The sequence below is a fragment of the Oncorhynchus kisutch genome, linkage group LG11 (genome assembly GCF_002021735.2).
Source record: "Oncorhynchus kisutch isolate 150728-3 linkage group LG11, Okis_V2, whole genome shotgun sequence".
NCBI classification, from domain to species: Eukaryota; Metazoa; Chordata; class Actinopteri; order Salmoniformes; family Salmonidae; genus Oncorhynchus; species Oncorhynchus kisutch.
Window position 1 is genome coordinate 78,888,794 of NC_034184.2, and position 21,415 is coordinate 78,910,208.

Below are 21,415 nucleotides of genomic sequence, written 5' to 3' on the forward strand. Positions count from 1 at the left end.
TGGTCGGACTTCTGTGTTCCAGCCATGATGCCGTGCTTCGGCAGCTAGATCGGCATAGCGCAGATGTTTTCGCTCATAAGCCTCATCTACTGAGTCCTCCCAGGGTACTGTGGGCTCAATGATGAAAGGATTTTTTATGAATTTATTTGCAAATTATGGTGCAAAATAAGTATTTGGTCACCTACAAACAAGCAAGATTTCTGGCTCTCACAGACCTTCTTTAAGAGGCTCCTCTGTCCTCCACTCGTTACCTGTATTAATGGCACTTGTTTGAACTTGTTATCAGTATAAAAGACACCTGTCCACAACCTCAAACGGTCACACTCCAAACTCCACTATGGCCAAGACCAAAGAGCTGTCAAAGGACACCAGAAACAAAATTGTAGACCTGCACCAGGCTGGGAAGACTGAATCTGCAATAGGTAAGCAGCTTGGTTTGACGAAATCAACTGTGGGAGCAATTATTAGGAAATGGAAGACATACAAGACCACTGATAATCTCCTCCGTGGGGTCAAAATGAGAACTTGCACAATTGGTGGCTGACTAAATACTTTTTTTTTGCCCCACTGTACAGGCAGTGTACATACCTGGGTGGCCAATAAAGTTGCATTCACTCTATTCTACTCTATTACAGTTGAAGTCAGAAAGTTTACCTACGCCTTAGCCAAATACATTTAAACTCAGTTCTTCACCATTTCTGACATTTAATCCAAGTACAAATTCCCTGTCTTAGGTCAGTTAGGATCACCACTTTTATTTTAAGAAAGTGAGCTGTCAGAATAATATTAGAGATCATTATTTCAGCTTTTATTTCTTTCATCACATTCCCAGTGGGTCAGAAGTTTACATACACTCAATTAGTATTTGGTAGCATTGCCTTTGAATTGTTTAACTTGGGTCAAACGTTTCGGGTAGCCTTCCAGAAGCTTCCCACAATAAGTTGGGTGAATTTTGGCCAAATCCACCTGATCGATCTGGTGTAACTGAGTCATGTTTGTAGGCCTCCTTGCTCGCACACAATTTTTCAGTTCTGCCCACAAATTTTCTATGGGATTGAGGTCAGGGCTTTGTGATGGCCACTCCAATACCTTGACTTTGCTGTCCTTAAGCTATTTCTCCACAACTTTGGAAGTATGCTTGGGGTCATTGTCCATTTGGAAGACCCATTTGCGACCAAGCTTTAACTTCCTGACTGATGTCTTGAGATGTTGCTTCAATATATCCACATAATTTTCCTCCCTCATGTTGCCATCTATTTTGTGAATCCCTGCTGCAGCAAAGCACCCCCACAACATGATGCTACCACCCTTATGCTTCATGGTTGGGATGGAGTTCTTCGTCTTGCAAGCCTCAAGCCTAACAGTGGTCATTATGGCCAAACAGTTCTATTTGTATTTCATCAGACCAGAGGAAATTTCTCCAAAAAGTACAATATTTTTCCCCATGTGCAGTTGCAAACCGTAGTCTGGATTTTTTTTAATGGCGGTTTTGGAACAGTGGCTTTTTCCTTGCTGAGCAGCCTTTCAGGTTATGTCGATATAGGACTTGTTTTGCTGTGTTTTCGTCCCCCGTCGTCCTCTCTACTTTTTGCCCCACTGTATATTAAATTGTCTTTTCTAAGGAAGTGGGGAACAAGTTATAAATACCTCACATGATGACACCACTGTGCTCATCTCCATAGCAGCCAGCGGCATGTGATGGGGGACGCTAGGGATAGTTGGGCTCCTACTCAGGAATGCCCCCCTCCTCCACTCCCTCTCTTTCACCCCTGCTTCACCACATTGTGTCTCCATTATTATTTTTAATGTTTATTTAATTAGGCAAGCCCAGTTAACCACTTAATTCATGGTAATGGCTCCTGAGTGGCGCAGCGGTCTAAGGCACTCCATCTCAGTGTTAGAGGTGTCAATTCAGACACTGGTTCAATTCCAGACTGTATCACAACTGTCTGCGATTGGGAGTTCCATAAGGCGGTCCAGCGTTGTCCGGGTTAAGGTTTGGCTGGGGTAGGTCGTCATTGTAAAATAAGACTTTGTTCTTAACTGCCAGTGATAAACTCTCCCAAAACACATCCTAGTTATTTCATGTTTTTTTTTAATTAATAGAGCTTTTTTTCCATCAAAAGTGTACTTTGTTCTGATGGAATTTAGACGAGTTATTTCTGTGAGCCTACTCATGTAGCACGCAGCATGTAAAGGATTCATCTTTAGGCTATAATGGTACATATACAGTATATGGACAGCATGGGCAACGCCATTGACGCTCCAACCCATAGGAATCAAATCAAATGTGACAAATAACATGCTCCGAATACAACTCAGTTGACTACTTTAAAATGGCGGAAACATTAACAGCCCTTAATGACACTGCCCATGCAAAGACAGCCTTTTGGCTACCAAATGCCTCGATCATTTTCTATGGCTCTTCACTGCAGAGAGAGCGAAAGAGAGAGTGGAGTGGGTAGGCTTGTTATGTACTAGTAGGCAAACATTTGAGTAATTCTCCGCGCGCTGGGCATGATTGCACAAGTGGTCCCGTGGAGGGGTCCCTAGCCCTACAACGAGTAGAGACAAGCCCGTGAGTTCCAAGAAAGCGACCGTGCGGTGCAGCCGGAGCTGAAGGCAGGTCCAACTATTTCAACAAGTGTTTAGAAATCCGTGATTCCTCTCTGATTTCGCCCGCAGTTGCGCATTCCAGAGGGGAGCCGTAGCGGATGCACCAAACTCCACGCATAATTTATTTATTCATTCATTTCCTATCACCAGTGACTGCTGCCAACTGAATGCGTCTGAGTGGTTGAGGGATAGTTTTCGTCCCCCGTCGCCCTTTCTACTTGCTCTAGAACTTCTAACCAAGCTGACCAAGGATGGACGGGAACCGAACCATCGACCCAAGCTGCAGTGAAAAACCTCCCGTGGCCATCGACATCCTTCTCCGTGAGTTAAGCCGCTCGTCTAGGCCCGTAACTGCGCTTTCCATAACTAGCCAACGATAACTTTTTAGCTGCCCAGTGCCAAGTGCCGTTAGTTTCTCCAATCTGCTGGCAGCTACTTTTTTCTGACTGATTGAATGCGCTTGTCCTGTAAACATTGAAAAGGCATTGCCAATTTGCCATCAGGTCCATGGGCTATTAAACGCACATTCAGGTTGGTTATATTCTAGGTTAGTTACATTCTAGGTTAGTTACATTCTAAGTTGGTTATATTCTAGGTTAGTTACATTCTAGGTTGGTTACATTCTAGGCAACGTTAGCTAAGTTCCATCCAATTGATGACAGATTTTCATGCGAATATTCTGAAAACCGCAAGAAAACAATGCTATCATCAAATGGACTTGTTGTGGCTAGGGTACTAGGGGATAACTAGCCCCCCACTAAGAACAATGTCTAATTGCTTACACCAAAAAAAATTGGTATGTGGATGAAGGTCATGCTTTGGCGAATAAACTATGAAGGGAAATAAATGGCTACAGTTTACACTTTTTAGTTAGTTCATGAAATGTTGTTTTTTAGAAAAGGGATGTTTTTTTTTTTTTTTAAGTACCAGGGGCAGTTACCTCTGTAAAATTATGGGATAAGGTTTCACAGAAGTGTTAAAATCCATTTAATCAGTTTTATTTTGTAAGTAATACCTAAAAGCCAAGTCTAGTTGTCTTTATTTTAACGATTTAAATAAACTACGGGGGGAAATGGTGTTGCACATGTCACCATTTAATATCTGCAGTATGAGGAGATTTGATATAAAGTCCCTCTTTATCTCACCTGCACAATCATTCTCTTTGTTCCTTCTTTGATGTTGCTTTTCCATACAATCCATTTTGTAGTGGTGGAAAAAACGACCCCAATTTTCATACTTGAGTAAAAGTATAGACACATTTTTTTTTTTTTTAAAGAAAATGACTCAAAAAGTGAAGGTCACCCAGTGAAATACTACTTGAGTACAATGCAAATTATTTGGTTTTAAATGTACTTAAATATCAAAAAGTAAAAGTGTAAATAATTTAAAATGTGTTATATTAAGCAAACGAGACGACACAATTTTCTTGTTTTATAAATTTACGGATAGCCAGGGTCACAGTTCAACACTGACATAATTTACAAACAAAGCATTTGTGTTTAGTGAGTCCTCCAGATCAGAGGCAGTAGGGATGACCAGGGATGTTCTGTTTAGTGAGTCCTCCAGATCAGAGGCAGTAGGGATGACCAGGGATGTTCTCTGTTTAGTGAGTCCACCAGACCAGAGGCAGTAGGGATGACCAGGGATGTTCTGTGTTTAGTGAGTCCTCCAGACCAGAGGCAGTAGGGATGACCAGGGATGTTCTCTGTTTAGTGAGTCCACCAGACCAGAGGCAGTAGGGATGACCAGGGATGTTCTGTTTAGTGAGTCCACCAGACCAGAGGCAGTAGGGATGACCAGGGATGTTCTGTTTAGTGAGTCCACCAGATCAGAGGCAGTAGGAATGACCAGGGATGTTCTCTGTTTAGTGAATCCACCAGATCAGAGGCAGTAGGGATGACCAGGGATGTTCTCTGTTTAGTGAGTCCACCAGATCAGAGGCAGTAGGGATGACCAGGGATGTTCTCTGTTTAGTGAGTCCACCAGATCAGAGTCAGTAGGGATGACCAGGGATGTTCTCTGTTTAGTGAGTCCGCCAGATCAGAGGCAGTAGGGATGACCAGGGATGTTCTCTGTTTAGTGAGTCCTCCAGATCAGAGGCAGTAGGGATGACCAGGGATGTTCTCTGTTTAGTGAGTCTTCCAGATCAGAGGCAGAAGGGATGACCAGGGATGTTCTCTTGATAAGTGTGTGAATTAGACAAATTTCCTGTCCTGCTAAGCATTCAAAATGTAACGAGTACTTTTGGGTGTCGGGGAAAATGTAAGGATTAAAAAGTACATTATTTTCTTTTAGGACTGTGGTGTAGTAAAAGTTGTCAAATATAAATTGTAAAATACAGATACAAAGTAGTTTTTTTAAGTAGTACCTAAAAATATTTTACTAATGTACTTTTACAGTTAGCCCTAAATCCCAGCAGTCTTCAAAATGACATTCGGGGGCAAAAGGTTTTCAATAGTTTTTAATTCATCATTTTGTTTTAAATTGTAATATACAATTTTAATGGAATATAAACATTAACATTGAAATTGCACATTTAATAACTTAACTTAACTAATTAATTCAGTGTAACATTGATGTGGCAGCTCTCTCGTGCTCTCAGCTCTCTCTATGGCACAATTCTAATTTGTACATAGGTCACAAATAAAGCTATCCCCAGTAAAATTGGAGCACAACATTTTACATTTATTTTAGTTCACCTTTATTTAACCAGGTAGGCTAGTTGAGAACAACTTCTCATTTACAACTGCGACCTGGCCAAGATAAAGCAAAGCAGTGCGACACATACAACAACACAGAGTTACACATGGAATAAACAATAAGTCAATAACACAGTAGAAAAAAGAGAGTCTATATACAGTGTGTGCAAAAGGCATGAGGAGGTAGGCTATAAATAGGCCATAGGAGCAAATAATTACAATTTAGCAGATTAACACTGGAGTGATAAATGATCAGATGATGATGTGCAAGTAGAGATACTGGTGTGCAAAAGAGCAGAAAAGTACATAAAAATAGTAAATAAAAACAGTATGGGGATGAGGTAGGTAGATTGGGTGGGCTATTTACAGATGGACTATGAACAGCTGCAGCGATCGGTTAGCTGCTCAGATAGCTGATGTTTAAAGTTGGTGAGGGAAATAAGTCTCCAGCTTCAGCGATCTTTGCAATTCGTTCCAGTCACTGGCAGCAGAGAACTGGAAGGAAAGGCGGCCAAGTGAGTTGTTGGCTTTGGGGATGATCAGTGAGATATACCTGCTGGAACGTGTGCTACGGGTGGGTGTTGTTATCGTGACCAGTGAGCTGAGATAAAGCAGAACTTTACCTATCATAGATTTATAGATAACCTGGAGCCAGTGGGTCTGGCGACGAATATGTAGCGAGGGCCAGCCGACTAGAGCATACAGGTCTCAGTGGTGGGTGGTATAAGGTGATTTTGTAACAAAACGGATGGCACTGTGAGAAACTGTATCCAGTTTGCTGAGTAGAGTATTGGAAGCTATTTTGTAGATGACAACGCCAAAGTCGAGGATCGGTAGGATAGTCAGTTTTACTAGGGTAAGTTTGGCGGCGTGAGTGAAGGAGGCTTTGTTGCGAAATAGAAAGCCGATTCTAGATTTGATTTTGGATTGGAGATTAGTTTAATATGAGTCTGGAAGGAGAGTTTACAGTCTAGGCAGACACCTAGGTATTTATAGTTGTCCACATATTTTAGGTCGGAACCATCCAGGGTGGTGATGCTAGTCGTGCGGGAGGGTGCGGGCAGCGAACGGTTGAAAAGCATGCATTTGGTTGTACTGGGGTTTAAGAGCAGTTGGAGGCCACGGAAGGAGAGTTGTATGGCTTTGGAGGTTAGTTAACACAGTGTCCAAAGAGGGGCCAGAAGTATACAGAATGGTGTCGTCTGCGTAGAGGTGGATCAGGGAATCGCCAAGCAGCAAGAGCGACATCATTGATATATACAGAGAAAAGAGTCGGCCCGAGAATTGAACCCTGTGGTACACCCATAGAGACTGCCAGAGTTCTGGACAACATGTCCTCCGATTTGACACACTGAACTCTGTCTGCAAAGTAGTTGGTGAACCAGGCGAGGCAGTCATTAGAGAAACCAAGGCTATTGACTCTGCCGATGAGAATACGGTGATTGACAGTCGAAAGCCTTGGCCAGGTCGATGAAGACGGCTGCACAGTACTATCTTTTATTGATGGCGGTTATGAGCATATGTACTTCCTGCACTGCTCACACCTAATCCAGTCCCCATCTTTGACTGAAAACAGCTCTCTTAAGGATCATACCTTTTTTTTTTTTTAATTTTCGCCTAAAATGACACCCTAATCTAACTGCGTGTAGCTCAGGACCTGAAGCAAGGATATACATATTCTTGATACCATGTGAAAGGCAATACTTTGAATTTTGTGGAAATGTGAAGTTAATGTAGGAGAATATAACACATTACATCTGGTGAAAGATAATACAAACAAAAAAACCATGAATTTTCAACAACAACAAAAAATCATCATCTTTGAAATGCATGAGAAAGGCCATCATAATATTGCAGTTTAGGCGCAATTTAGATTTTGACCACTAGATGGCAGTGTGTGCAAAGTTTCAGATTGATCCAGTGAAGCATGGCAGAATTGGACAATATTTTGTATCAAGTATGCCCAAATGTTCCGAAATGGTCAATTGATACATTTTCAAGTACATAACTAGAGAGAACATACAAAAATGATATGGTAATACAACATTTAAATTTACACACTCCCAGGAATGTCATAAATGAACAAGGCAGTTAACCCACTGTTCCTAGGCCGTCATTGAAAATAAGAATTTGTTCTTAACTGACTTGCCTAGTTAAATAAAGCTAAAAAAAATAATACTAATTTGAGTGTCCCGGATTTACGTTTACTATGTTACGTCTAGTCTGAGACCAAGCTGGGAAACCTGGTTATAGTTACAGATTTAGCTGCATAATACATTCAGTCCCTATTGAGATTGGAGAGATTACATAATCTAATCCTCCCTTTTATCCAATAGTAACTTTGAAACTGACTGAAATGTGTCTTCCGCATTTAACCCTTCCCCTTTGAATCAGAGACGTGTGGGGGGGGCTGCTTTAATCGACATCTTCGTCTTTGGTTCCCGTAGGAACAGTGGGTCAACTGCCTTGCTCAAAGGCAGAACCACATATTTCTACTTTGTCAGCTCGTGGATTTGAAATGGAATGGCTGCAATGAAACAGTGCACACACACAATAAGATTATTTATTGATGTTTAGAGGCTTGATGATGGTTGAACCACAAAATTATGGTTTTAAGGGTTTCATCACACCATATTACCTGTGGCTGGCCACACACTGGTATGTAGCCTATAATGTGTATCCTGGTATGTAGCCAATAGTGTGTATCCCGGTATGCAGCCTATAGTGTGTATCCCGGTATGTCGGCCTACTTAAAATCTGAAAGTATTGTCACGCAAAGTAGTTTCCCTCTACAGCACCCCACGGTTACAGTAGGAACAGTTTAAATAGGATGTGACGGATGCTCTGTTTGGATGACATAACTGTTGGTCTGACCAATCGCAGGCAGGCATAACATGTGTGTACTGCAGATCCGCCCATCCCTGACGTTTGACTGCATGGTCAACAGTCCTACTTCATACCCCTGCTCTGCATCACCCTTGATAACCTGAGTTCTGAATCCGGTCTTGGTGTTGATATAGTGTGTTGGAAAGGAGGGTGCATTTTCCTCCCTAATGGCTAAGTTGAGGTAAGCAGATCCTTGATCTGAAGAAGCAACAATTTCATGACACTGTGTTAAAAACACATCTGTAACTCGCTGGAGTGGACTGAAACACAATCCTCTCCCCATCCCTCGCTCTTCTCTAATCATGTCCTTATGGGTTTGTCTCATCTCCCTCCTCTCTCTCTCTCTCTCTCGCTCTCTCTTCTCTAATCATGTCCTTATGGGTTTGTCTCATCTCCCTCCCCTCCTCTCTCTCTCTCTCCTCTCTCTCTCTCTCTCTCTCTCTCTCTCTCTCTCTCTCGCTCTCTCTTCTCTAATCATGTCCTTATGGGTTGTCTCATCTCCCTCCCCTCCTCTCTCTCTCTCTCTCTCGCTCTCTCTTCTCTAATCATGTCCTTATGGGTTTGTCTCATCTCCCTCCCCTCCTCTCTCTCTCTCTCTCTCGCTCTCTCTTCTCTAATCATGTCCTTATGGGTTTGTCTCATCTCCCTCCCCTCTCTCTCTCTTCTCTAATCATGTCCTTATGGGTTTGTCTCATCTCCCTCCCCTCCTCTCTCTCTCTCTCTCTCTCTCTCTCTCTCTCTTCTCTAATCATGTCCTTATGGGTTTGTCTCATCTCCCTCCCCTCCTCTCTCTCTCTTCTCTAATCATGTCCTTATGGGTTTGTCTCATCTCCCTCCCCTCCTCTCTCTCTCTTCTCTAATCATGTCCTTATGGGTTTGTCTCATCTCCCTCCCCTCCTCTCTCTCTCTCTCTCTCTCTCTTCTCTAATCATGTCCTTATGGGTTTGTCTCATCTCCCTCCTCTCTCTCTCTCTCTCTCTTCTCTAATCATGTCCTTATGGGTTTGTCTCATCTCCCTCCCCTCCTCTCTCTCTCTCTCTCTCTTCTCTAATCATGTCCTTATGGGTTTGTCTCATCTCCCTCCCCTCCTCTCTCTCTCTTCTCTAATCATGTCCTTATGGGTTTGTCTCATCTCCCTCCCCTCCTCTCTCTCTCTCTCTCTCTCTCTCTTCTCTAATCATGTCCTTATGGGTTTGTCTCATCTCCCTCCCCTCCTCTCTCTCTCTCTTCTCTAATCATGTCCTTATGGGTTTGTCTCATCTCCCTCCCCTCCTCTCTCTCTCTTCTCTAATCATGTCCTTATGGGTTTGTCTCATCTCCCTCCCCTCCTCTCTCTCTCTTCTCTAATCATGTCCTTATGGGTTTGTCTCATCTCCCTCCCCTCCTCTCTCTCTCTCTCTCTCTCTCTCTCTTCTCTAATCATGTCCTTATGGGTTTGTCTCATCTCCCTCCCCTCCTCTCTCTCTCTCTCTCTCTCTCTTCTCTAATCATGTCCTTATGAGTTTGTCTCATCTCCCTCCCCTCCTCTCTCTCTCTCTTCTCTAATCATGTCCTTATGGGTTTGTCTCATCTCCCTCCCCTCCTCTCTCTTTCGCTCATGGTCTGTGGTTGTGAAGCCGGATGTGTAGGTCCTAGGCTGGCGTGGTTACACATGGTCTGTGGTTGTGAAGCCGGATGTGTAGGTCCTAGGCTGGCGTGGTTACACATGGTCTGTGGTTGTGAAGCCGGATGTGTAGGTCCTAGGCTGGCGTGGTTACACTCCCTCGACTTGAGACATCTGTGGCGTTATGTAGCACATTCTAGTGGCTTTTTATTGTCCCAAGCACAAGGTCCACGTGTGTGTGTGTGTGTGTGTGTGTGTGTGTATATATATGTTACGGTTTTCTAAATGTGGTGATGAAGGAGAGTCGGACCAAACTGCAGCGTGTCGATTGCGATCCATATTTATTAAACAAAAATGTAAACACGACTAAACACTAAATACTACAAAAACAATAAACGTAATGAAAACCGAAAACAGCCTATCTAGTGCAAACTAACAGAGAGTAACAAGTAAGACACTAAGGACAATCACCCACGACAAACTCAAAGAATATGGCTGCCTAAATATGGTTCCCAATCAGAGACAACGATAAACACCTGCCTCTAATTGAGAACCACTCCAGACAGCCATAGACTTTGCTAGATAACCCTACTAGCAACAATCCCAATACCACCACCAAAACCCCAAGACAAACACACCACAATTACAAAAACCCCATGCCACACCCTGGCCTGACCAAATACATAAAGATAAACACAAAATACTTTGACCAGGGCGTGACAATATATACATATATCTATCATACTGTTTAATCAGCCTCTTGATATGCCACACCTGTCAAGTGGATGGATTATCTTGACAAAGGATAAATGCTCACTAACAGGGATGTAAACAAACTTCTGCACATAATCTGAGAAAAACTATTTTAGTGTGTATGGAACAATTCTGGGATCTTTTATTTCAACTCACGAAACAACACTTTACATGTTGTGTTTATATTGTTGTTCAGTATATTTGCATATACACTTCAAACAGATTTACCTCACCAGCCACTGTGGATTTCTTCACTGTACCAAAAACAGATTTAATGTGTCGCTCAGTTAAGTATTGAGTTGCTCAGGCAAAAAACAAGTTTAGCTTTAAAAAATGGATATAAGATTTTAAAAAATTATCACAGCTCCTCTCCTATTTTTTTAAAGATCTAATTTAACTGTATATATACATTTTAATTAATTATCCTAATTAACTAAACTGAACATTGACTCGGCTCTCCCTGTATTTTTTTAAACCTTTTATTTAACTAAGTCGGTTAAGAACAAATTCTTATTTTCAATGACGGCCTGGGAACAGTGGGTTAAACTGCCTTGTTCAGGGGCAGAAATACAGATTTGTACCTTGTCAGCTCGGGGGTTTGAGCTTGCAACCTTCCGGTTACTAGTCCAACGCTCTAACCACTAGGCTACCTGCCTCCCACCTCTAACCACTAGGCTACCTGCCTCCCACCTCTAACCACTAGGCTACCTGCCTCCCCCTCTAACCACTAGGCTACCTGCCTCTCTCTCTAACCACTAGGCTACCTGCCTCCCCCCTCTAACCACTAGGCTACCTGCCTCCCCCCTCTAACCACTAGGCTACCTGCCTCCCACCTCTAACCACTAGGCTACCCTGCCTCCCCATGTTATTTTTTAAACTTGTGATTCATTATTCACTGCGTATTTATTTACACACCTACTCATTCAAGGGTTTTTCTTTATTTTTACCATGTTTTACATTGTAGAATAATAATGAAAACATCAACACTATGAAATACCACATCATGTATTAACCAAAAAAGTGTTAAAAAAATCAACATTTATTTTATATTTAAGATTTTTCAAAGTAGCCACCCTTTGCCTTGATGACAGCTTTGCAAACGCTTGGCATTCTCGCAACCAGCTTCACCTGGAATCTTTTTCCAGGTGAAGTTCCCACATATGCTGAGCACTTGTTGGCTGCTTTTCCTTCACTCTGCAGTCCAACTCATCCCAAACCATCTCAATTGGGTTGAGGTCGGGTGATTGTGGAGGCCAGGTCATCTGATGCAGCACTCCATCACTCTCCTTCTTGGCCAAATAGCCCTCACACAGCCTGGAGGTGTGTTGGGTCATTGTTCTGTTGAAAAACAAATGCTAGTCCCACTAAGTGCAAACCAGATGGGATGGCGGGTCGCTGCAGAATGCTGTGGTAGCCATGCTGGTTAAGTGGGCCTTGAATGTCACCAGCAAAGCACCATCACACCTCCTCCTCCATGCTTCACGGTGGGAACCACACATGCAGAGATCATCCGTTCACCTACTCGGTGTCTCACAAAGACATGGCGGTTGGAATGAAAAAATCTCAAATTTGTACTCATCAGACCAAAGGACAGATTTCCGCAGGTCTAATGTCCATTACTTGTGTTTCTTGGCCCAAGCAAGTCGATTTTTTTCTTATTGGTGTCCTTTAGTAGTGGTTTCTTTGCATCCATTCGACCATGAAGGCCTGATTCACAGTCTCCTCTGAACAGTTGATGTTGAGATGTCTGTTACTTGAACTCTGTGAAGCATTTATTTGGGCTGCAATTTCTGAGGCTGGTTGCTCTAATGAACTTATCCTCTGCAGCAGAAGTAACTCTGGGTCTTCCTTTCCTGTGGCGGTTCTCATGAGAGAGAGGTTCATCATAGCGCTTGATGATTTTTGCGACTAAACTTGAAAAAACATTCAAAGTTCTTGAATTGTTCCGTATTGACTGACCTTCATGTCTTAAAGTAATGATGGCCTGTTGTTTCTCTTTGCTTATTTGAGCTGTTCTTGGACTTGGTATTTTACCAAATAGGGATATCTTCTGTATGCCAGCCCTACCTTGTCACGACACAACTGAAAGCTCAAACGTTTTAAGAAGGAAAGAAATTCTACAAATTTAACATTTAACAAGGCACACCTGTTAGTTGAAATGCATTCCAGGTGACTACCTTATGAAGCTGGTTGAGAGAATGCCTAGAGTGTGTAAAGCTGTCTAGGTAAAGGGTGGCTACTCAAGAATTTCAAAAATAAAATCTATTTTGATTTGTTTAACACTTTTTTGGTTACTACATGATTCCATATGTGTTATTCCATAGTTTTGATGTCTTCACTATTATTCTACAATGTCAAGATAATAAAAACAAAGAAAAACAATTTAATGAGTAAATGTGTCCAACCTTTTGAATAGTACTATATATATATATATATATATATATCTTAACTCTTCATTGTTGGAAAAGGACACATAAGTAAGCATTTCACTGTTTGTCTAAACCGGTTGTTTATGAACCATGTGACAAATAAAATGTTGTTTGACATGTGTATGTGTCAGTTTATTCTTAGTTAATTGTGTGCATGCATTTGTATGTGTGCGTTAGTTCCTCTGTGTTTGGCTGTTCACTACTTTTCATTGTCTTCCAATAAACACCTCCTCTGTCTGCCTTTAGAGTTGGACATCTTTGGTATCATCCTGTACTCAGTGCTGACCTTCATGGCAGCGGTGTCCATGCTGGTCTACATAGAGGAGTGTTGGTACATCTATCGGAAGGTTCCCTCCAACAAGAAGAGCGCCATCATCTGGGTCAATGGGGCAGCGCCGGTAAGAACACACTGAAGGCAGCCTTTAATCTGGTACCTACTGGTACGTCCATCTACAGTAGAAACACATGTGGTAAGAACACACTGAAGGCAGCCTTTTGATCTGGTACCTGCTGGTACGTCCATCTACAGTAGAAACACATGCGGCCAAGGAACAAAATAAAAAGGTTTAGTTATGACTCATCCCGTCAGTTTACTAGGAAATTCTAGGGCAGTAGCACGGTTAGGAAGACTGCATTGTTAAAGTTTCCAAACTAAGGCTGTATGTCTCGGCTGTGTGTGTCAGGTGATTGGCACCATGTCCTGTCTGGGGATGTGGATTCCCCGAGCCACCATGTTTACTGACATGACCTCCGCCTGGTATGTTACTCATCCCTCGCTCTTTTCCTCTCTCTCTCTCTCCTGTCTTTCATTTTCTCTCTCTGTCCCATCCTATCCTCTTTTCCTCTCGCTCTCCTGTCTTTCATTTTCTCTCATTGTCTCTCTCTGTCCCATCCTATCCTCTTTCCTCTCCTCCACCTTCTATCTCTTCCTGTGTCTGAGTGGATCTGGGGTTCTCTTGATCTCAGACTCCTCCTGTGACAGACAGGAAACCCTTTAGAGAGCAGGAAGACATACCTTGTGTCAGCAAAACATACAGATACTGAAGACCCCATTACAATAGTCTGTGTAGATCTTTCCAAACCCATCTCTCCCTCTGTCTATCTTCCCTCCTTCACTGCTTGGTGTTCTTGATGTGTGTAACATGTTTGAGCTCGTCTCCACAGCTACTTTGCGATCGTAGTGTTTAAGTTCCTGGTGTTAATGATCGAGGAGGTGGGGGGTGACGAGGCGTTTCTACGGCGAGCAGGGAGGAACAAATTGAAGATCAGTACTGGTCCCTGTTGCTGCTGCTGCCTCTGTCTACCCCGTGTCAACATCACACGGTAACACACACTGTTTAGTAGTAAAACCATCTGTATTGGTTGTCACGCCCTGACCTGAGTATTCTTTGTTTTCTTTATATATTTTGGTTGGGTCAGGGTGTGACGAGGGTGGTATGGGTGTTTTTGTCTCATCTAGGGTGTTTTTGTAGATTTATGGGGTTGTTTTCATCTAGGTGTTTATGTTGGTCTATGGTTGCCTAGATTGGCTCTCAATTAGAGGCAGGTGTTTATCGTTGTCTCTGATTGGGAACCATATTTAGGCAGCCATCCTCTTTGGGTATTTTGTGGGTTATTGTCTTATGTTATGTTGCACGTTAGCACATTGTTTCATTAGCAGTCACGGTCGTCTTATCGTTTAGTTTTATTTAAGTGTTCTTCCTGCAATAAAGAAGAATGTATTCTAACCACGCTGCGCTTTGGTCTACTCCATACGACCATCTGGTTGGTTCAGGCCCTGGCAGGTTGAATGCACCCCTGGCCACTCACCCTCGTCTCTATGGACCCATGTCAGAAAACATTATCACCCCAAATATGCCCCTTGCTGGTCATTGCACCCTATAGGACTCAGTAAAGAGGCATGACAATTTACAACATCATGCTAATATGTTTTAAAAAATTGTGTTATTACACTCCATTACAATTCTCTGTATTAAATATACGTTGATAGAATGTTTTCCTCTGGTTTTCTCCAGACGGAGTTTGTTCCTGCTGAAGTTGGGGTCGTTTCAGTTCGCCCTGATGAAGGTTGTCTTCACCATTCTGTCAGTCATCCTCTGGACCAATGGCAACTTCGACGTTACCGATGTGAGTGTGGGGCGTCGACACACACACACACACACACACACACACACACAGAACCATATTCTTCCAAAACGCACACGCCCATATGAAAACTCCCACACACACACACAGACGTAACAGTGTTGACTCTGTCCCGCTCATCTCCATAACCTGGGCTGGAACCAGGGACCATCTACACACACACTCACATACGTAACAGCGTTGACTCTGTCCCGCTCATCTCCATAACCTGGGCTGGAACCAGGGACCATCTACACACACACACACACTCACAGACGTAACAGTGTTGACTCTGTCCCACTCATCTCCATAACCTGGGCTGGAACCAGGGACTATCTACACACACACACACTCACAGACGTTAGTGTTGACTCTGTCCCGCTCATCTCCATAACCTGGGCTGGAACCAGGGACCATCTACATACACTCCCAACGCCGTATGTGTTTCAGACCGCGGTAACAGGAGCGTCCATCTGGATATCCCTGGGAGTGGGGGTCCTGACCATCATAGCACTGTGGCCTGTAGCCATCATGTTCATGCATCTCAGGACCACGCTGCGCAGCCTCAAGATCATTCCCAAATACGCCATGTACCAGGTGAGATTACACACACACACACAAGCACACGCTATGTCAGTGAGCCAATCAGAGGAAAGATGTAAAGCACGGCTCTCCAACCCTGTTCCTGGAGAGCTACCGTCCTACAGGTTTTCACTCCAACCCTGTTCCTGGAGAGCTACCGTCCTACAGGTTTTCACTCCAACCCTGTTCCTGGAGAGCTACCGTCCTACAGGTTTTCACTCCAACCCTGTTCCTGGAGAGCTACCGTCCTACAGGTTTTCACTCCAACCCTGTTCCTGGAGAGCTACCGTCCTACAGGTTTTCACTCCAACCCTGTTCCTGGAGAGCTACCGTCCTACAGGTTTTCACTCCAACCCTGTTCCTGGAGAGCTACCGTCCTACAGGTTTTCACTCCAACCCTGTTCCTGGAGAGCTACCGTCCTACAGGTTTTCACTCCAACCCTGTTCCTGGAGAGCTACCGTCCTACAGGTTTTCACTCCAACCCTGTTCCTGGAGAGCTACCGTCCTACAGGTTTTCACTCCAACCCTGTTCCTGGAGAGCTACCGTCCTACAGGTTTTCACTCCAACCCTGTTCCTGGAGAGCTACCGTCCTACAGGTTTTCACTCCAACCCTGTTCCTGGAGAGCTACCGTCCTACAGGTTTTCACTCCAACCCTGTTCCTGGAGAGCTACCGTCCTACAGGTTTTCACTCCAACCCTGTTCCTGGAGAGCTACCGTCCTACAGGTTTTCACTCCAACCCTGTTCCTGGAGAGCTACTGTCCTACAGGTTTTCACTCCAACCCTGTTCCTGCCCTAATCTAGTGCACCTGATTCTAATAATTGGCTGAATCAGGTTAGTTACAACTGGGGTTTGAGTGAAAACCTGCAGGACGGCAGCTCTCCAGGAACAGGGTTTGAGAACTCTGGTATACAGTAAGGCCCCCCTCAACCAATCAGAGGTCAGTTAATACCCTGAAAAAGCAAATGATAACATGTTTACTCATGCTGAGCACAGTGTTTTACATGTTTTACCCATGATGCTGTGTCTGTGTAGCTGGTGCTAGTGCTGAGTCAGCTCCAGTCTGCCATCATCAACATCCTGGCTATGATGGGAACTATCGCCTGCACCCCACCATACTCCTCTCAGGCCAGGGGATACTGTGAGTCTCTCACCTCCTCATCTCCATCCATCACTATGTCCCTTATTAAACATACACACTATCCTCACAGGCCAGAAGATACCCTAAGTGACCTCTCTCTCTCTCTCTCTCTCTCTCTCTGTCCCCCATAATTCTCTCCCATGCCCTCCTTCTCTCTCTGTAGTGATGAGTCAACAGTTGTTAATCCTGGAGATGTTCATCATCACCTTGGTAACCCGCCTGTTGTATCGTCGCCAGTACGAGCCACTCCCTGACGACGAGCATGATGACGACCACACTAAGATTGGTCTATCAGCCGAGAGAACTCTGGCATAGCGTGAGGAAGAGAGAAACTGTGTGTGTGTGTGCGCATAAGTTTAAGGGAGAATTATGTGGGATCAGGATCCGTTGGAGAATACTGATATATTCTCATATGTGTATATGGACTAAACTGACAGAACACAATGGATGACCTGAGCTTGTTGTGTTCTGTTACACTGAATTGTCCAATAAGAAATCAGTTCAGTACTTTCCTTGGTGAGCGAAGTGGTTAAGATGGATCAGAGTTCTTCATCTCTCAGCCAGTGTGTTTGGATGTGATAGTGTTGTGTAACTGTAATATACAAATGATTTCAGAAATGTATTTTTATCACAAGTTATGTTTTGCCATTGTGAACTTTGTACTGTATCATAATGATCAATTTATAATGTATACTCTTTCTTAAGTTTTAATTTGAGGAGTTGTATTTCATCATTTGTTTTTCAGTAGGCATGCACATCCACACACAGGTCTGGGTTATGGTGGGCAGACTGTAGTTGTAGAGGATAAACCTGTATTTGTTGCAGTGGCATGATTGACAGAGTGACACTGAGCAAGCAGTAGCCTACATTGACAACATTTGGGTAAGGTTATGCGTGGCAGGAAACTTGGCCCTAGTGATGTACTGGGCCGTACGCACTACCCTCTGTAGTGCCTTGTGGTCAATTCAAATTTATTTATATAGCCCTTCGTACATCAGCTGATATCTCAAAGTGCTGTACAGAAACCCAGCCTAAAACCCCAAACAGTAAGTAATGCAGGTGTAAAAGCACGGTGGCTAGGAAAAACTCCCTAGAAAGGCCAAAACCTAGGAAGAAACCTAGAGAGGAACCAGGCTATGTGGGGTGGCCAGTCCTCTTCTGGCTGTGCCAGGTGGAGATTATAACAGAACATGGCCAAGATGTTCAAATGTTCATAAATGACCAGCATGTTCGAATAATAATAAGGCAGAACAGTTGAAACTGGAGCAGCAGCACGGCCAGGTGGACTGGGGACAGCAAGGAGTCATCATGTCAGGTAGTCCTGGGGCATGGTCCTAGGGCTCAGGTCCTCCGAGAGAGAGAGAGAAAGAAAGAGAGGAGAGAATTAGAGAGCGCACACTTAGATTCACACAGGACACCGAATAGGACAGGAGAAGTACTCCAGATATAACAAACTGACCCTAGCCCCCGACACATAAACTACTGCAGCATAAATACTGGAGGCTGAGACCGGAGGGGTCAGGAGACACTGTGGCCCCATCCGAGGACACCCCCGGACAGGGCCAAACAGGAAGGATGCTCTCTGGTGCATCTGTAGAACCTTTTGAGGATTTGAGGACCCATGCCAAATCTTTTCAGTCTCCTGATTGGGAATAGGTTTTGTCCTGCCCTCTTCACAACTGTCTTGGGGGGCTTGGACCATGTTAGTTTGTTGGTGATGTGGATACTAAGGAACTTGAAAAGCTCAACCTGCTCCACTACAGCCCCGTCAATGAGAATGGGGGCGTGCTCAGTCCTCCTTTTCCTGTAGTCCACAATCATCTCCTTTTGTCTTGATCATGTTCAGGGAGAGGTTGGTGTCCTGGCACCACACGGCCACGTCTCTGACGTCTCCTATAGACTGTCTCGTTGTTGTCGGGGATCAGGCCTACCACTGTTGTCATCAGCAAACTTAATGATGGTGTTGGAGTCGTGCCTGGCCGTACAGGAGGGGACTGAGCACGCACCCCTGATGGGCCCCCGTTTGGAGGATCAGCGTGGAGGATGTTGTTGCCTACCCTTACCACCTGGGGGCGACCTGTCGAAGTCCAGGATCCAGTTGCAGGGGAGATGTTTAATCCCAGGGTCCTTAGCTTAGTGATGAGCTTTGTGAGCTCTATGGTGTTGAACGCTGGGCTGTAGTCAATGAATAGCATTCTCACAGGTGTTCCTTTTGTCCAGTTGGGAAAGGGCAGTGTGGAGTGCGATTGAGATTGCGTCATCTGTTGGGGCGGTATGCGAATTGGAGTGGGTCTATGGTTCCCGGGATAATGGGGTTGTGAGCCTTTCATAGCACTTCATGGCTACCGACTTGAGTGCTACGGGGAGGTAATCATTTAGGCAGGTTACCTTCCCTTTCTTGAGCACAGCAACTATGGTGGTCTGCTTGAAACATGTAGGTATTACAGACTAGGTCAGGAAAAGGTTGTAAATGTCAGACACTTGCCAGTCGGTCTGTGTATGCTTTGAGTACACGTCATGGTAATCCGTCTGGCTGAGTGGCTTTGTGACCTGTTTGACCTGTTTGAAGGTCTTGCTCACATCGGATTCGACAAGTGTGATCACACAGTCATCCAGAACAGTTGGTGCTCTCATGCATGTTTCAGAGTTGCTTGCCTCAAAGCAGCTCGTGGCTGTGTTTCCCTTTGTAGTCCGTAATAGTTTGCAAACCCTGCCACATCCGACGAGCGTCAGGGCCAGTCTAGTAGGACTCCATCCTAGTCCTGTATTGACGCTTTGCCTGTTTGATGGTTTGTCGGAGGACGTAGCGGCATTTCTTATAAGCGTCCAAATTAGTGTCCAGCTCCAGTCTGTTTGTTCAGTCCCACGGAATAGAACTAGTGGTCCTTTCCCCTACAAAGCATCAGGCTGAGACGGAGGCTGATGGTTTGGTTTCAGACCCGACGGAGAAAAGGAATAAAGATGCTTTTCTCTTCCTCCCTTTGGGGATGGATTTATTATGCATTAAGTATGTTATTTATGTTACTGAAAGAATCCAGAACAAACGGATGGATTTGTATTATTCTATTATCAGAAAGAGAGTGTCATGACGTGCCCTGGGGGGAGGATCATAAAGACCTGGTAGAAACTGCCATGCCGTATTGAAGAAAGACTTGGCCAAACTCCCCAAAACGGGATAATTAAGCAATATTGACACTTTTGGGAATGGTCTATAGACACAGTTTAAGATGAGTGTGTTTTATTTTGGTGCTCTCACGAAGGATAAAAAACACAAAGGTATCTCTTAAAGTGTACATTTCTCAGCTGACAGGTTTACATCTAAATATTGTGAAACATATGTGATTAAACATGAAACTATTTGTGAAAAGATGCAATGTGTTAACCTTCTAAATGAGAGTATGAATTTTCATATGAAAATTAGTTAGTCAGTGGCCACGCCCACGTGAGCATCGACATTCCGTCGGCATCATGGAACCGCCCCTTTCTACTGAAATGTATAAAATCCTGATGAAATTCACAGCAGACCACGCAAACTAAGCTAAGGTTGCAAGTGGTTGAATTTCAAAGACTAGAAAACATGCAGCTGACGCAACATGTTGACGCAACATGTTGAAATAGTTGGCACTACAACTCTACCAAAGGACAAGACCATACCACGCGGAGCATTGGCTACACGTCTGGAAATGGTTCAACTCTGAGACTATCGATCACTACAGAATAAGAGCATATCTTAGACGTATAATTACTAGTCTGCAGCTAGAAATGACGTAAATCTAGAACAAGAATACCAACAACCGTTGAAGCATCTGTGAGAACATTTCCGAATGGTACTCTGAAGTATCCAATTTTACAAATTTTACCACGTACATCCATGAAAGACATTGTGACTTCTGGGAAAGTTAACCAGAGACCCTGATGAACCCTAAAGGACTATCAAGGATTCCAACAGTGAAGAAGACAACGACATATGGGTGTAAATATATAAATTCCAACTATTCTCCTTTTTGTCTACCATGCCGCCATATTGGCTTAGTCCGCTAGGGACTTTTCTATCATTGTTAGTAACCAATATCTGTTTGTTTATGTATTTCTGTGATTTATTTTGTTAGTAAATAAATAATTAAGCCAATTTGTATATTTCTGACTCATTATGGAAACTAGGGTTCGTGCAGATAACCTGTAACGGATCTCTGCATCGTCTGACGACGAGTATGAAATATCGGACCAGTGCGTAGCGTGGGTAAGTGTCCATGTTAATTTATTAACTGAACACGCAAAACAAAATAACGAAGTGAATGGAAGAAATGAAACCGTTCTGCAAGGTGACATACACTAAACAGAAAACAACCACCCACAAACAAGAGTGGGAAAACAGGCTACCCAAGTATGGTTCTCAATCAGAGACAACGATAACCAGCTGCCTCTGATTGGGAACCATACCAGGCCGAAACATAGAAACACAACACCTAGACATACAACATAGAATACCCACCCACATCACACCCTGACCAAACTAAAAATAGAAACATACAAAGCAATCTACGGTCAGGGCGTGACATAACCAAGAATTTTACGACATT

At 43.8% G+C, this 21,415-nt stretch overlaps 1 protein-coding gene across 1 annotated transcript; it reads left to right on the top strand.

The window, feature by feature from the left end:
• The first annotated feature begins 2,368 nt into the window (after positions 1-2,368).
• Positions 2,369-20,964, top strand: LOC109898983 (organic solute transporter subunit alpha-like). Its single transcript, XM_020494023.2, has 8 exons — positions 2,369-2,937; positions 13,233-13,384; positions 13,670-13,743; positions 14,151-14,309; positions 15,002-15,113; positions 15,561-15,707; positions 16,730-16,835; positions 16,999-20,964. The coding sequence occupies exons 1-8, from the start codon at positions 2,868-2,870 to the stop codon at positions 17,148-17,150; spliced, it is 972 nt and encodes a 323-aa protein (XP_020349612.1). The 5' UTR covers positions 2,369-2,867; the 3' UTR covers positions 17,151-20,964.
• Positions 20,965-21,415: the final 451 nt, after the last annotated feature.